Raw genomic sequence first — 17386 nt, 5'->3', positions numbered from 1 at the left:
TACATACATCTTACTCCCTGTGACTGCTGAAACAGCCAGCCCTAGGTGGTTAGGGAATGCAGATGAGAAACGCATCTGGACACTCTTTTTTTTTTTTTTTTTTTTTTTTTAATTCCAGGTTCAAAACCGGGACCTGGCCATGCCAAGCAGACACTGTACAACCAAGACACATTCCTTGTCTGTTTAGTTTATACATCCTTCGCACCAAGGTCTGCCATTAGATGCTTCAGAAATAGACTAATTTGGGGGGCTGGAGAGATACTGGGTGATCTTCCAGAAGACCCAAATCCAATTCCCAGCACCCATATGGCCACTCACCATGGTCTGTAACTCCAATCCCAAGGACTCTGACACCCTCTTCTGGCCTCCACGGACACCAGCCATGCACATGGTACACAGACATCCATGCAGACAAAACACCCATACACTATGTATGTGTGTGTGTGTGTGTGTGTGTATTTTTTTAAAAAAAGAAATAGACTAATTTGAAAAGGTCTTGAATCATTCTGTATTCATTCATCTATTTATTAGTAATACTGGGAATGAAGCCCAGAGTCTCATGCATACTAGGGCAAGTGGTCTCCCATTGAGCTATAGCCCTAGGCCTCCGTTTTAATTTTTATTTTGAGACAGGGTCTCACTGAGTTGCTTAAGCTGCCCTTGAACTCACTATCCTCCTGGTTGACCTTGAACTCAAAATCTCCTGCCTCAGCCTGACAAGTGGCTGGGCTTACAGGCCTGTACCATCAGGCCCAGCTTTAAGACATCATTCTTACCATCTTAAACCCAGTCTAACCTAGTTCAGAGGCCAAGCATCGTGAGGGCTAAAGAGTCTATTTGCTGTATCATGGAAGAGTCCTTAAGTGGCCTTGACTTGGACAGCTTCAGAGGAACGGCAGCTTCTAGATCAGGATGGGACAAAAGAAAGTAGCAACCGCTCTGAGGACATTTAATTCTCAAGGGAACAGAGATATATGAAGTAGTGAGAGGAGAGGGATGGGGTCGAAGGAAAGGCTTAAAATATGATGGAAAGGCGCTAATGAAGTATGAGCCCTTGAAGATTAATACAGAAATGAGATTATCAGGGCTGGGGAGATGACTCGGCCAGTAAAGTATTTGCCATGCAAGCGTGGGTCCCTGAGTTTCATTCCCAGCACCCGTGTAAAAAGCTGAGCATGGGGCATGCACTTGTAATCCCGGTGCTGGGGAAGTGGGGACAGGTGGACCCCGGAAGCTCACTGGTCAGTTATCCTAGCCTAATGAGAAATTCCCAGCCCCTGGTGAGCAACCAGGTCTAAAAAACAAAAAACAAAAAACAAAAAAACAAACAAACAAACAAAAACAAAACAAAGTAGGGGCCAGGTGTAGTAGTGCACACCTTTAATCCCAGCAGAGGCAGAGATGGATCTCTGTTCTCTGCCAGCTTGGTCTAGAGAGTTCAGAGCCAGTCAGGCTGGCTATCTATCTATCTATCTATCTGTCTGTCTGTCTATCTGTCTGTCTATCTATTTATTTCAGAGATATTGCTTTGGTAGTTAGTGCCTGTGGAAGAGAATGGTGCAGGATGGAGCAAAGAGAGAAATTGTGCTGAGCTCTCTGAAGATGAGGATAGGAAGATACTTCAGAGTGGTCCTTTGTAGGGGCAGGAGGACTGAGCAGGGAGCCGAGGCCTCAATGCCCTTGGCAAAATCAGATGTGGGAGTGAGTTATGAAGAGACGAGGGTAAGACAAGCGAGCAAGGCACTCACATTGGCAGAGGTAAATCCCCCGGGAGAGGGATTTTTCAGGCAGCTGAACATGATCTGCTGGCAGCACTTCCAGCAATCGGGGGAATAGATCCTTCCACCCTGAAGGACACCTGGATGGTGCCTCACAGTGCCCATCCAACCATCACGGAGGAAAAGGGGGGAGTTTAAGGAGGGCAAGAGATGTTTGAGATAGCTAACGTTATGGCAGAATGGTTCTTATGTGGCTGGCACAGTGTCATGTACTAAAGGAAATATTGTCCCCTATGGAAAAGCCCGAGTCTGGCTCTGGAGACAGGTGACTACTGGAAGGCTTCATGGAGGAGCAGGCAATGGACCTGGGCTTTGAATAGCGAACAGGTATTCTGCAGGCAGCTGCAGTAGCCAAGGGTCCTCACAGATCCCTCTTTACAGCTCTCATGCCCTTGGTAGTGTTCCTGTCCAGGCTGGAGCTTCTTGCTTAGGGACCTAAGGGACTTCTACCTTGGGGACCCGGGAAGAAGCCTTCAGATTTACCCTTCCCCAGCTGGAAGGAGGCATCACAGAAGGCATGCTGGGTGACTAAGGGGAGGGAGAGCTGCTCAGCCTGGAATGGAAGAAGAAACACTGTCACCCCAAAAGTACAGCTACAGCAACAATTTCGGGCCCAGGGGCTCAGATTTCAGAGACCAGCATCCTTGTAAAACAAGAATAAGAGCAAAGCAGCAGGGTGGTGGTGGCACACGCCTTTAACCCCAGCACTCGGGAGGCAGAGCCATCTCTGTGAGTTCAAGGCCAGCCTGGTCTACAGAGCAAGATCCAGGACAGGCACCAAAACTACATGGAGAAACCCTGTCGGAAAAATAATAAAAGAATAAGAACAAAGCAAGCCCCACACAGTGTAGCTGCCTCAGAGCAACTCCTGCTCACAGCTGGAGGAGCATCCCTTGCCCTCACAGGCCACCATGCTGTGGGTGTCTGTGTACTGTCCCCACAGGTATTTTCAATCTCTAGTGCTCTGTTCTCAACCTTCTGATGCTGGGACCCTTTAATACAGTTCCTTGTGTTGTGGTGAGCCCCAGTCATAAAATTATTTTCGTTGCTACTTCATAACTGTAGTTTTGCTACTGTTATGAATCATAATGTAAATATCTGTTTTCCAACGGTCTTGGGCGACCCCTGTGTAAAGATCGTTGACCCCCTCAAAGGGGCTGTGACCCACAGGTTGGGAACCACTGCTCTAGTAGCTCTTGTCCAGCTCCTTGGCAGTGAGCAAAGAGCTTGTCTATAGGTAGGTGTTCAGCACTATTTGCTGAAGTGAACAGAGGAAATCCAGACAGGAACATATGGAGGCCTCGGGGTATCCTTGTACTCACCCCAATTTGGAAGCCACAGAGCAGAAGGGTGGGAGAGTCCAGAATGGAGACTGAAGAATACATTCTGAATACTTAGCTCTACCTCCTGCATCCCCTATACCAGATCCTCCCCTTAGAGTCCCACACTCACTTGGTTGTTACCAGGCTAGAAAACGACCCAGGTATCATCACCTTTTAGGAAGCATCATATTAATCCCAGGCACTGACGTACAAAGAACAGTAAATCTCGGGGCTCAGGGAACTTGGATTACAGCAATAACAACACATATACATTTTTCTTTATAACTTACAAAATAGGGTCTCATTCACTTCCTCACGACAGCCTTTCAAGTAGATTTTGTTATCCAGCCCCATTTTGTCGGTGAGGAAACACAGGCTCAGAGAAATGAAATGTCTTCTCCTAGACCATCTAACGTGGTCGGGACTTGAACCGAGTCTTTTGTCTCCCTCCACTCCTGTTTATCCTCTAGGTCCTGTGATCTCTGGTTCTCGCGCTGCCCTGGGCAGCCTTTTCTGGGCCTCTGTTTCTCCAGTTGTGGAATGGAAGCCCCCCCATTCTGTGACTTTGATTCTCAGTTTCAGCACATGAGACAATTGGGTGGCATGTGGAGGATGCCTGGGGTGGGAGAGTCCTCTGGTCCCTTTTCTCTTTCAGCCACTAGCTGCTATTTCTCAGTAACCCTTCCAGTCCCTTCCTGTTCCAAACACGTGCAGACTTTTCACTTCCACTTTATTATCACCTCATTTGTAGAATTTTAAGGTTCGTTACCTGGGAGCTAGGAACTCACACCTCCAATTCTGTTTTTCATATATACCTTCATCACGTGTGAAAAAAAGCCTTATTAACAGCATCTAACCTGTCACAGCTTCGTCTGGGGGGCATCTAGATCAAGAAATGCAGAGAGCACCAGGGCAGGGGAAACAGCATGGCTGGCCACAGTCGGGGAGCCTCTGGACTCCTGAAATTTGCTCTTGGCCTTTGAGGGTCCCGGGCCTGTCATGGTCAGCAGAACTCCAACCAGGGTTAGAGCTGCTCTGAGTAGTGGGCCACCCTCTCTGGGTCTATAGTTCCTGCCTCTTCCCTTGCACCCCCAAACTCCTCCCCGAACAGTTCCTGTGCCTGCCCAGCTCCCCAACCTCCTGGACACTTGTCCGGGATTGATTGTCTGGGCAGCTCCCCCTCTGAGCAGTAAATGAAATATTGGTTACCAGGAGTGAGGCAGGAGCCAATTAACCCCTAGACCTCGACATGGCAGATGTGTTTGTAGGAAGCTGAAGTGGAGAGCCGAGTGCACCTGCCTGGCCTTCCTGCAAAGTCATCCAATTAGGGCAGCCCCCGGCAGTGGGCCCCACTGCCCCCTCTGGACCCAATAACCCCAGAAACCAGGGTGACACCAGCACCTACAGCTGGCAGCTGCCTGGTTATAGAATGGCCTGCCATTCCTGGATGAGTGAACTCCGGGGATACCTCCATCCTCACTCTCCTCCTGACTGGGACATTCTTCCTTAATTAATCACGCACCTTTCTAAAGGGGAGGGGTAACCTGGGGAGAGTTCTTGCTTCCATTCTCCAGAGTGGACTCACATCCTGCCTGTCCAGACTTCTTCCACCTCCCACCCAGCTCTACCCCTGGAATATCCCTGTACCTAAAAACCCCTGACTGAGGGCTGAGGGGGAGACGCACCATCTGCTCTCAGAGAACTCCGAACTTCAAAGGAGGCAGTCTTGTCTTCAAGGATACCCCAGCTCACAGGTCGAAACTGGCCCCTCATCTCAGAAAGGCCTAGACAAACAGGAAAGTAAACTTGTGCCTCCCCACAGAACTAGTGGGAGCACCACCACTACATCGAGGGATCAAATTACTGTTCAAAGCAGATACACCGCTCTCTGTCAAGGAGCTAGGTGCAGTATGAAAGGAAAATACAGACTTTGAGGTCCCATTAGTCTGATGCAGGAGACACAAGCCTTGCCTTCAGAAAACTTCCCAGTCTGAATAGTGGAGACATAGCTCTTGCTCTCATCAGCTGTCGCCCATCTGAAGGAGAAAACAGATTTTTGTCCTTAGGGAGCCACTGTCCGATGGAGAAGACACCTTCTAGTAGATTCTCTTGTAGCTGGGATGTTGCCTAAATGCAAGCAGCTGGCATCATAGGACATTCCTGGAGCTTTGCAAAGGTAGAAAAACTCTTTGGCTTCAATCCAGTCCTAGGTGTGCCGCAAACATCCTGCCTGGCCATAGGCAAGTCATGAGTCTGTGAGCCCTCATCTGCAAGAAGGGGGATTTCAGTCCCATCTCTCAAAATGACATGAGGATTATCAAGTCACCAGAAAGAAATGCAAAGCAGCCAGCTAGCCAAGCACTGACTGTAGACACAATCAGCATGCTTTTGGTTGTAACAGAAGTCCTGGGATAGTCCTTACGGCCTCCCGGTTAGGACGGGACGGCCCCTCTACCTCACCCGCATCCCCCCCCCCCCCCCCCCCCCGTGGCAAGTATGGTCACCAGGCAATTCTGAGTCAGTGTGGCTATTAAAGAGTCAGAGGCAGCTGTGGGCATCACTGGGGGACAGGAGGGGTGTCTTCTAATCTAATCACACTTCCCACGGAGACTCTAGTTCCATCCAGAGCTGCCAGGGGTTTTATTGGGTTTGTGGGGACCTGCAGATTTCAATCTCCAGATCCCACAGGGAAGGAACAAGCATTAAACTAATTTTATTAAATGGCCACAGCTGGCAGCGGGGGGAAATAGGGGCGAGAAGGGAAGATAAAGAAAGCCATTCAAATCTGCCAGCCCTGACAAGGGTCCATACACGGGGCCTGGCCAGGAGGGTGCCTACCCCTCCTTCCTGTCTCTCCAGCTGAGCCAGACCGGCCAGCCAGATGGGACCTTTCCTCAATGTAGAGCACTGGCATTCTCCAAAAGCCCCAGCCCACGGTTGCAGCCCATGGCAGATGCTTATGAATGCATCAGGCAGGCCTCTGTAGGGCTGGGATGGAAGAAGGATGGGGCGGGGCTACCCCAACTCCAGCCTCAGCTCTGCTTTGAGTATGCCAGTTCCTTATGAATATGGAGCACTGGGTAAGAGCACTGTCCTCGGCTCGAATATTGGCATTTGCCTGTTCATAAGCCCTGTGGTTTGGCAAGTTACATAACCTCTCTGAGCTTCAGTGTCTTTATCTAAAGGCAGACAAAATAGCCAGGGTAAGACGGTGCCTCTGTAGTCCCACTGAGAAGCTGAAACAGGAGGATCGCTTGAGCTCAAGAGCGATGGCAATCCTGGGTACGATGGTGAGCGAGACTCCATCTCAAAGTAAATGTATCATTAAAATGAACAAAACAGGCCAGGCAGTGGCAGCACACACCTCTAATCCCAGCACTCCGGAGGCAGAGGCAGGCAGATCTCTGTTAGTTCAAAGCCAGCCTGGTCTACAGTGTGAGTTCCAAGACAGCCAGGGTCATTACACAGTGAAACCCTGTCTTGAAAAACAAACAAAAAATAGACAAAAGCATCTATGGACATGGGAGCTTTCCAGGAACCCATTTTGCACCTCACACATATCTGTGAGGAAATATTTATGAAATGCCTACAGTGTCCGACATACACTGGGTATTTTTCTTAAATATTAGCTATAATTATTTGGAAATGCCCTATTTGTGTGCTACAGCTTGCCAATTACAAGAACTTAAAAGAGGCACTGACGCCAGGTGGTGGTGGTGCATGCCACCTTTAATCCCAGCACGAGGGAGGCAGAGCCAGGCGGATCTCTGTGAGTTCAAGGCCAGTCTGGTCTACAGAGCGAGTTCAGGACAGACACCAAAACTACACAGAGAAACCCTGTCTCGAAAAACCAAACCAAACCAAACCAAACCTCCCCCCCCCCAAAAAAAAGAAAGAGGCATTGGCAGGCCAAAAAGACTCAGTGTAACCCACGTACATCCACAGAACTTAACAACTCTGTCACTTTAATCTCCGTGGAAGAAAACCTACCCATTCACCTAACTCCAGCTCGGGTGAGAGAGTATCTGAAAGCATTTTGCAAACTTTAAAATGATGTAGAAACAGGAAGAGCTATGTACTTTGAGCGTGTTCAATCGAGGGAAGTGGGTCTTCTTTCCCACATTTTACTGATGAAAAACAAGAGGCCCCGATGTAGTGATTGGAAGGTCAACCAGCTTTTAGTGCAAAGCTTGGTCCTTTCTGTGGCGTTCACCAGCCGGAGAGTGACTTGCATCACATGTGACGTCACAGGAACCTAGGCTCTCCACTTACAAAGTTGTCTGTACCTTGTTCCCAATGCAAAAATGGCACTTTACCACCACGTAAGATGTAACTGAATTGCTTCCCACTCCAGTTGCCTACTCGGGCTGTGGTGAACATCAGGCCTTTTGGCCCTTTCCTAGAGCAGCTATGACTCCAGCATCTGGTTGTCCCCAGAAATTTTTACCCTACTCCTTCCCAGTCTAGAGGGCAGGGTCGGGGCACCTTCTACAGACTTCCCCAGGGCACAGACTGAAAGCCCCACGGGGTGGAAATGTTTTTATTATAGCTTTGGTCAGACCAGTTGCAGCTGTTCCAGGGTTTTGTGGGTGCTGGGATGTTATCCAGCCCCTAACCCGCTCCTCCCCCAGGCGGGGGGGGGGGGTCACCCCTCAGGAAGCAACCGCGCCAACTCCCCCCCCCCCAGACTGGGGCTGGCTGGCAGGAGGGGGTGGGCAGTAAACAGTCCTATTGTACACATATACAGTGCAGGCTGGGACCAAGAAGGCAACCTGCCACCCGGGCCGGAACTGCGTGCGGGTTTGGGAGGGGTGGGGGGTGGGGGATGAGGACCTTTGCGCTCCAAGAAGTAAAGGCCTGGACTAGGTGGTGGAGGCGGGCTAGGGGCGATTCAGCCTGGGAGAGTCGGCAGCCTGGGCCAGGCAATTTGAAAATGAGTAGGGAATGGGTTCTTGTTTGCCTCTCCCTAGAGGGGAGCCCCAGGGATGAAGAGCCACGGATGGAAAGGGGTGCGGGGGCTCAGTCTGAATAGATGATGAAGCCAGAGAAAGTGCTGTATTTGTTGCTGTTGCCCCCGTGCGCTTTGCCTCCATCCAGCTTGATGAAGACCTCATCGCCTGCGTCCAGGTGCAGGATCACGCTGTTGCTGGCGTAGTCGTAGTTCTGGTCTGCATCCTGGGCAATGGCGCTGGCCCGCACCTACGGGAGGGGGCGGGGCGGGGCGGGGCGGGGCGGGGCGGAGGTGGGGTTCGGGATGGGGAATGGGGCAGTGTGAGAGGGGAAGGAGGTGAGGCAGCCACATGGTGAGGATCTGGAGGCTCTAAAGCCCAGCTTTCCAGCCATTCAGGACCTTGGCCTGCTTTCCATCATCCCACCCTACCCCCTTTTAATCATACATAACAATTTTGGGAGCAGACATAGAGGAGCCCTGGATTCTAGGGCAGGGCACATCTGGGCCCGAATTTGAAGTCCAGATGGAGTCGTCCCCTGTAACTCCTGCAGGTCTTACCATCTGCCTACTGCCTACCTAGGTGCCTCCAGGGTGGCCCAGCTGGGAAGTCCTTCCTTGTACAGAGGGCTGCCTTGTACTTCCTGAGATGAAAGATCTCCCCTCCCTCTGTCCTCAGCATTCCTGCCTCTCTGCTTCAATATCGACGCTGTTTTCATTTCTCTCCCACCCACCTGCTCTCATGTCAATGGATGGACAAAGGATGCAGCTTGGGTAATACCAGACAGCTAGGAAGGAGCTTTCCCAGAAGCAAGGCTGGGCCTTTGGTCCTATCCAAAGCTTACTCCAGAGTCTCTCTCACCTTGGCACTGAGACTCAAGACCTGGTAATTCCTTTCCCTTCTGGCCTTTAATTGACTTCACTGCCCAAGGCCTCCAGGAGTTGGAGCTCTATCCCTGTGACTATTGCCCTGGCCAGAGGACTTCTAACTCTTGGTGTTTCATCCTAGGGTAGCGGAGAGGAACGGGATGGGAGGAAAGGAATTGGGGCCTTACATTCTCTGTGGTCCTTGTCTTGAAGGGAGATGAGGACAGGAAGAGACAGCTCAAGGGAAGCACTAGCATTTGAGTTTGAAGGCTGCTGTGACTTCTGGAGGCTCTGACTAGTTTTAAGACATTGGTGGAGGGTGTTGGTGATTGAATTATCTGTGGACATTTCTGAGGCAACAAGAGAACTAAGCTTTAGGACCTAGGGTCTCCCTAAAATAAAGGGTAAGGAACAGAAGAAGAGGGGATGGAGACTTAGCTCAGTGGATTAAGACCACTGGCTCTTCTTCCAGAGGACCCAGGTTCGATTCCCAGCACCTACATCACAACTGCCCGTAACACCAGCTCTAGGGGATCCTATGCCCTCTTCTGGCCTCTAAAGTCATCAGGGCACATGTGATGTACAGACATACATGCAGGCAAAACACCCAGACACATAAAGTAAATTTTAAAAATTAAAAAGAGAGTAGAAAAGCCGTCCCCTGGATTGTGGCTTGCGGTGGGGAAGGCTACGTTGAACAGGGTCCTCAGGCAGGCTTTCCACAGTTCTCTCTCCTCTGCAGGCAGCTCCTGCAGCCTCCTAACCCAAGACTAATGTCTAGGCTGAAGCCACATCATAGTTGGCAGTGGGGGGAGAGGGGGCAATGGGAGAGCTGAGGGAAGCGTAACTTCGGGCCATCCTTGTTAAACAACTGACTCAGCGGCAATGCCATAACCAAGAGGACCCAACACACTTGAATGCAGCTCTCCCAAAAGTCAACGTCCTTCCAGCCCCTTACCTCTCCTTAACCTCTTCCCCAGCCTGGGCTGGAACTATGTGAATTATAACCGGGGAAACATCTAAAAAAAAGTAGGAGAAAGGGCTGGTGAGCTACCTCAGCAGGTGAAGGTGCTTACTGCCAAGCCTGATGACCCGAGTTCAGTCCCCAGGAACCCACATGGTAGGACAGAACTGACTCCTGCAAACTGTCCTCTGATCTCCACGCCAAGAAGTGTTGTGTCCTCACCTCAAAAAAATATATGTAATGAAATTTTAAAGGTGGGCCTGGAAGTAGTGGCCCATGCCAATCAGTCCAGCACTCAGGAGGCAGAGGCAGGTGGATTTCTGTGAGTTCAAGTCCAGGCCAGCCAGGGCTACACAGAGAAACCCTGTCTGAAAAGAAAAAAAAAAGAAGAAGATGGGAGGAAATAAGGGAGAGACTGTTTATTCAAGGCCTGGGTTTCTCTGTCTAGAAAACTGGGTGAGAAGTCCCTAGCTCACTGCTGCCACCTTTACAAAAGCCTGTAGATGGTAAAGAAAAAAAAATTAAGTCTAGATGGGCCTTTAAACTAGCAGAGAAGAGCTGGGAGCAAGCAGCCAACCTCTGTATTGTTCCCTGGGCCCTAATCCTGGCAGTATTTATTATTACACGTGCACTTCATTATCTCTGCTAATAAATTACTACTAATAACAATTATTTTTATTACCCAGATTAATTTAGCCTTAACTCATTAAAACAGTGTGCTCTTTAATCGCCAAATCCATTAGAACACAGTCATCCGTCAACAGGAATCTCCTGGTGATGTGACAGGCATCAGAACTGTTATGTTTATTATTTATTCATCACCATGATTGTTGCTGTAATTATCCTAATTATCCATGGAAGCAGCAAGAATTTATGCCCTTCCATCCTTAGCCAGTGGGGGATCCTGAAATGGAACCCAGGGGTCCCAATTCTCTACTCAAGACGGAAAGCCATTGAGGCATCCAGCTCCTCTTAGAGGCCCTAGGAAAGATGGGGGAATTGAGGTTGCCATGGAAGCCAGAAGGCAGCCTGTTCCTTGTCAGGAGAGAGTGCCAAGAAAAGAAACTGAGGCAGCAGTTGGACCAGGGGAACCGAAATAGTCAAGGAAAGCACTCCCGTCCCCAGTCCACGCTGGGGTCTTGGGAATGTAGGTGTGGCTCCCCGAAGTTGCCAGCCTGGTTCATAGAGGACTGTTGGCTCACCGATTTGCTGGGTCTCTTCTATACTAGGCTCTGTGCTGTGAATAGGACAAGAGAGGACAGTTGGGTCTCTTTCTCACTCCAGGTGAGAGGCTGATCCTCAGGAGTTTCCTTATGGCACAGTCCTCAATTTATATCTCTGTCAGCTTTGTCCTCCCAGCTTTCACCCACATATAGTACTCACCTTCCCACATCCCCTCCCCTGGACAAACAGCACACTGACCACTGGCATGTCCTCACACAGCCTCTGCCTGTAGCCATGTTTATCAATTTTGTGTCCACCCTGACCTGTCTGAACAGCTCAGCCGCTAACCTAGAACCCTTCCCTCAGGCTCCTCAGCCTAATCACTAGTGCCAGGCGCCATCAGATTGGGGGTATTGACGCAAGGCTATCCCTGTGGAGGGAGGGCAGTGGACCTTAGACAAGGGTCCTTAGGCACCAGGCATGCAGATGGCAAACCCCTTTCTCTACTCATCCTGCCCAGGGAAGGACCAAAGGCCAGAATTGGTCTGCCTTCCCAAAGGACTGGAAACCTCTTTGTAAGCGGGAAATTAGGCACTCAACGCCCATGGTGGCCTCTGATCCTGAAGGTATGGAAGGCAGAAGCTCCTCTCCTCTGTTTCCACCCATTGCACAGCCCGGTCATAGTTTCCTCTGCTTAGTTCAATGTTCTCACCTACCTCTGAGCCAGCCTTCCTCTACATTTGACCCTTTCCTTCCTCTTTAGTGGTATCTCCTAACCTGGTGAACCCGGGTTCAACATGCTTTTCTTCCGGCCAAGTGGTTCTGAGCCAGGGTAGGGCCGACCCACTGAACCACTCTCTCAGCCAGCGCATCTTTAATGTAGTACCTATTGAGTGTGACTGTATGACCACATCTACTGTCCCTACTACATAAACCCTTGGTGCCAAACAAGCCTCACTCCTTGTTGTCTGGGGGGGCGGGGGTCACGACAAATATGTGGAATGATTAACGAGATTCAGCGAGCCTCTTGGACAATCTGGAAGAAGTCACAAGAGGATGTGGGGGAGGAGGCCGCAGCGTCCATTGTTGCTCTTAGTCATTTTTTGTTGTTGTTGTTTGGGGGGATGTCTTGAGTAACTGTCAATGTGTGGAGTCTTTGAAACCCTAGAATGGCCCTCAGTGAGCCTCTGGCAGCCTGGGGTCCCCTCACCTTGTGAACTCTTCTTCATCAGGCTGTGCTAACACCCAGGCTCTGAGGGAGGGGAAGAGGTTTGGGGAATGGTTTCAGTTCCCAGAGACTAAAGCAAGTGACTGCACTACAAGTACCGGCCATCTTAGGAGCCTCCTCAGGCCCAGTTGCTGGGACCCTGCTGGGACCCCTGTGGTGGGGCAGAGTCCAAGGGCCTAGCAACCACTCTTCAATCCCAGCAAGCCCCCAGTCCCCTAAACCTCGTCTTTGGGCCAGCTCAAACTTTCCTTGAGGAAGGAAGGAATGCCATCAATGAAGGTGACATTGCTGCATGCCTTATTGGTGATTAATAAGGGGACTTGTGGGGCTGTCTGCAGAATGTGCTTTTGCTGGATTCCGGGGCCTTCCCATTTGGTCAGGAACCAAGGACAAAGAGGAGAGACACCAGAAGCCCGACAGACACATATGGGGAGAGAGACGCAGCAGTAGAGAAGGTGGGATGGGGGGTGGGGGAGGTTTGGACCCAGAGAAGAGAGACAGAGATGAATGGCAGGTTCCGGGAAAGAAATGGTCAAGAGGCAGAGAAAGAGGCAGAAACCATAGAACGGAGTTGGGGGGAGCAGGCAGACGAAAGAAAAGAGGACAGACTTCCACGCAGATACGCTTTCTGCCCACTCTCCTGTCCCCAAACTTTGCAGATCCCAAAGCAGGGTAGTGCTGCAGTGGGAGGGTCCCGAGAAGATCTAGAGTCTCAACCACAGGGGATTCCTTCTAACTTTCACTTGCCTACCTCAGTTCTGACCCTGGCCTCTGAGAAGAGAAGGTTCAGCCTGACCACGCCCCCGGGGTGGGGCTCATGTAACCCCGAGGTGAGAACGCTGGGAACTGGGAACCCAGGGTGGGTGGTTCCAAGGAAAACGTGCGCCCGCGGTCCCTGTCTCTGACACACGCACTCGGGGGAACAGAGAGGACCCTTCCAGCTCCCTATCTTGTAGGATAGTGGAGGAGTTGGACCTGGAGACCTTAAGGAGGGGAGTTTCTATCACTCCGCCCCGCCCCTGGAGGAAACTTTTTCCCCCGGAGGCGCTGGACAGCTCTGATACTCTGGGAAAAGGTTGCGCATTCCAGGGGGTTTGCAAAGGGTATCAGACCAGCTCGATGGTTCCTTCTCTAGAGGCAGAGATGTACTGCAGCTAAGGCTATTGGGCGCCGGACTCCCTCTGCCTTTGTGCCCAAAACATTTCCTGCAGCCCTTCTCCTCCTGTGCGCACAGCCACTCGGCTTAGCGCCCTCCGGCGCGGAGACTGCTTCTCCTTATCGGTGCCCTAGAGCATATCCTTGCTGTTCCCTTAAAGCCAGTCGGCGTCGGCTTGAATTTTAGCTCTCAAGTGAAATCAGCCTGAATCAGCCTCCCAAGGGCCAAACCCCCAAGGATCAGTCCGTGCGCCCTAGAGCCTTATGATCTGACTAGTTGGATTTATCTTTACGCATTTCCACTCCGCGGGCGCCCTGTAGCATTTGCCTTAGAGCTCAAGCCCAAGGGCTGAAGAGTCAGGGGTGCCCGTTAATTGCAACCATTCATCATGTGATAGTTAAGGGGGCCGCTTTAGGGTCTCCACCTACGCCTGCCTGGTGTCCCTGCCGACTCTGATCCAATACGCATTCTCCTTGGGGTTCCCTGGGTGCCCTGCCCCCAGGTCAGCCCCATGCCCCCTCATGGCCCACCTGGCCGTTCTTGCAGAGGTCCGCCCACATACTGGTGCCGTCGCCGCCGCGCATGAGGACGTGGTAGGTGAAAAAGTAGGTGCCAGGAATGTTGCATGTAAACTTGCCGCTGGCCGCATCGTAGTTGTTGCCTAGGTTGGTGACCACGTCGTCAAACTTGAGCACCTCGTAACCCTCATGAGGGTTCTTGAGGCCGGCGTAGAAGGCCACGCGTGGCACCGTGGTATAGGTGGCCGTGCTGATGGCGCCGCTGCCTCCTGAACCCGGCAGGCCAGGAGGGCCAGGCTTGCCTGGCTCACCCTTCTCTCCGGGCGGTCCCACAGGACCCGGAGGACCCCGGTCCCCTGGAGGCCCGGGGGGGCCCGGCTTGCCGGTGCGGCCCGGCTTCCCCTGGGGGCCCTGCACCAGCGTGGAGGGCGGGGGCGCACCGCTCTGCTCGCTCAGAGCGTCGCCGCCGCCGTCGGACCGCGCGCCGGCGCCGGGGCCCCGCGCGGGGTAGGGGTCGCACACCATGCGGCAGGTGCCCAGCATCTCATAGTGGCCGTCCGGGCCGCCCGAGCTCACCAGCACCGGGATGAGCACCACCAGCACGAGCAGCATCACCACGCCCGCGGCGGCTGCCAGCAGCGTTTTCCGGCCGGCGCGGAGCCTGGGGAGAGCCGGGCCACCCGGCCGCGCCGTCGGGGCAATGGTGCCGGCGGGTAGGGGGCGCGGGCGCGATGCCCGCGCTCAAGGGCGGTCCGGCGGGGCTGCGGGCATGGGGCCGGGGCCCGGGCGCCGCGCTGCGCTGCTTGCGCTGCGGAGCCCAGCAACCGGCTTCGGCCTCGTGCTTCCCTCCCGCTGCGCTGCCCAACTGAACGCGGCGGCCGCCGCCTCCCGCCTTGCGCCTAGCTCCTCCCGCCTTCTCCGGCTGGGGCCACCGCCCCCTCCGTTGGGCCCCGCCCACCCGCTCCGCCGGTCTCGGAGAGGGCGAGGGGTGGGGCTGCGGGCGGGACAGGCACCTAATTGGGCCGCGGCAGCCGTGAGGCGGGAGGGGCAGAGGGGGGCGGGGTTTATGGGACTCCGGTGGGCGCCACAGAGGTAGCGGGAGACTGAGGCTGGGAAATGGGAAGGGGGCTAGAGTCAGGTAAACAGTGAGGATCCCAGAGGGAAGGGATGAGTAAGACCAAAGAGCCAACGGAAGGGAGAGGCAGAGAGCTCAGAGTGGCACTGAGATAGATGTCCCAGGGGTCAGTCCCGAGGAAAACCGTTAACTGAGGGGCAAAGGACCACCACCTGCAGGAGGTTGAAGGATGAAACACGGCCCCTATCTGCAGGGGAAGAGAGATGTTGAAGGGTGTGTGTGTGCCAAGTGAGGAGCAGGAGGACAGACCAAGAAAGAAGGACAGAGTGAAGGCCAAAGCCAGGAAGGAAGACTAGGGAGGGGCCATTCTGTGGGCACCCAGGCCTCGCATCCAGATAACCCATCTGGATCCTTTGCTTTTTTTAGGGTGCCCAGAGGGACCTCTGAATTCTAATAGCAGCCACCTCGTCTTTATTTTTCTTTTTTTCCTTTTTTTAAAAATAATAACTGTTGGGGGGGGGGACACCTTCTCCCAGGGTGGCAGCGTCTTCAATGCCTCCTTTTCTACTGCCCCGGGGCCATCTGCCAGGCTGCCCCTGCCTGCGGCTTCTTCTTCGAGACTTCCTCTGATCCCAGCTACTAGCTAGACAAGGGAGAAACAAGGACCCTGAGAGGGTGCGGGCACCCCATGTTATCTCTTAATGCTAACCAGTCCTGGGTAGTGCTATTTTCCAGCTGCCAAAAGAGGAAGGGTTGATCTCCCCTAGCCCCTTCGGGGACTCCCTAACTCCTGTCCCCATCAGGTTGTATGAGGCTCTCCTCTTCCTGAGTGCAGTAAAGTGTTTGGGTTGCATAAACTGAAATGTGTCTGCTTCCATCAAAATATTTGTCATATTATTTGAAACCCAGCTCAAGCTGCCTCACTTAGTGGTCCTTCTTCACCCTGCTTTTCCTGAGGAGGACTGTGTCTTTCCGAGGCCTCTGGCCACGATAAACAATGGCACTCCAGCTCATTCTCTTTGGCTGCAAGACTTCTCGCAGCTCACACTCCCACCACCGGCCTCCCACCGTCCACTTGATTCTGACTATTCCTCGCTAAGACTGAGACTAAGGAACACAGGAATAACCAATGGAAGGAGTGGGGGGTGGGCGGGACGCTGCCAGAGAGGACCTTCCAAGTAGGAACCCAGGTCAGAATGACATGCATCACCAAGGAGGAGGGAGCTGAAACAAACACACTGTGTTGGATGCTTTGTGTATATGAACACATTTGATCTTCACATCAGCCTAGATATAAAGTCCACCATTATTCTCATTTTACAGTTGGAGAACAGAGGCTCTGAGAAGTTAAGAGATGTGCCCCAAGTCACCAAAGAAAGATATGGCGGAGGTAGAATTCAAGCCTGTAGTCTCGCTCGCAGCTGTTCCAACCTCAACGCGCGACAGGGTCTCTAGGGACTGGTTATTGTCCAAAGTGCAAGGTGATGCGAGCATGCCTTGGTGTCCCTACCCTACTCCAGGCAGACGCAGGCCGAGTAGCCCTCAGCTCTCAGCTGTAGGTGGCCTCCTGGGCCCTCGGGACAGTTTCTTAAGTGCAATTCCCTTTAGAGCGACCTGTCTGGTGACCTGAGTGGCACGTGCGTGGCCATGGGAGTATGATTCGTCCAGACTCCCAGCTTTCAAGACACACGCCCGAGCCCCTTGTCCCTTAGGCTCCCGGCGTTCATTAGTTGCCCGCAGCCTTAGCTTGGCAGGTGGGGGAACCAACCCAACAGCCTGTGGCCGCTAAGGAGGGGGCGAAGGCGGCCACCCCCGCGCTCGCCTGGGCGTCCGAGAGGCGCGCTCGCCGCCGAACCGTGCTCCGCCCACCGCCCCGAAAGCGCGCCCGCTCCCCTGGCGCGGTGTGGCGTCTCTGTCAGCCCAGCCGGATTCTCCCCGCTTCGCTGGAGTGGAAAATAACGGCTTCAAACTTTGCAGAAAGGAGCTGGTGCCAGCACTTTAATTAACAGCCATCTTGGCCTGTGAGCCTGAGCCACCGCCTCCTCCCCTGGGCTCCTCCCCTGGGCTCTCGCGGCCGGGCCCAGGTCCCACAGGAGACCGTCCTTAACCTCCCGGAGCTCAGCACTCCTTTTATCAGAGAGATCAAGACTGGACGGACTGAGAGGATGCTGCATTAACGGCGTCTCCCCATTTTAATTCGTAAAAAAAAAAAAACAAAAACAAAAAACCTCGTCCAAGCTTTCTTCATTCTCAAAAGCCGGATCCAAGATTCTGGAACTAAAGAACTAGGTGCCAATTCCACCTGGTGATTTTAGATCAATGGCCTTGCCTCCATACCTCCTGTGTCCTCCTCTGGCAAAAGGGTG

General features: G+C 52.8%; 1 protein-coding gene across 1 annotated transcript; it reads right to left on the bottom strand.

Moving 5' to 3' along the window:
- Nucleotides 1-7036: 7036 nt before the first annotated feature.
- C1ql1 (complement C1q like 1) lies at nt 7037-14798 on the bottom strand. The gene is made up of 2 exons (XM_052757594.1): nt 13958-14798; nt 7037-8299 (listed from the first exon to the last, which is right to left on the bottom strand). Exons 1-2 carry the CDS (start codon nt 14555-14557, stop codon nt 8120-8122), a joined length of 780 nt encoding a protein of 259 aa, XP_052613554.1. The 5' UTR covers nt 14558-14798; the 3' UTR covers nt 7037-8119.
- Between the last annotated feature and the right edge of the window lie 2588 nt (nt 14799-17386).

The sequence above is a fragment of the Peromyscus californicus genome, unplaced genomic scaffold, assembly GCF_007827085.1.
Source record: "Peromyscus californicus insignis strain IS unplaced genomic scaffold, ASM782708v3 Scaffold_3__1_contigs__length_106647218, whole genome shotgun sequence".
NCBI classification, from domain to species: domain Eukaryota; kingdom Metazoa; phylum Chordata; class Mammalia; order Rodentia; family Cricetidae; genus Peromyscus; species Peromyscus californicus.
Note: the sequence above shows the minus strand (reverse complement) of the source record. Positions and strands in the feature narration are given on the sequence as shown.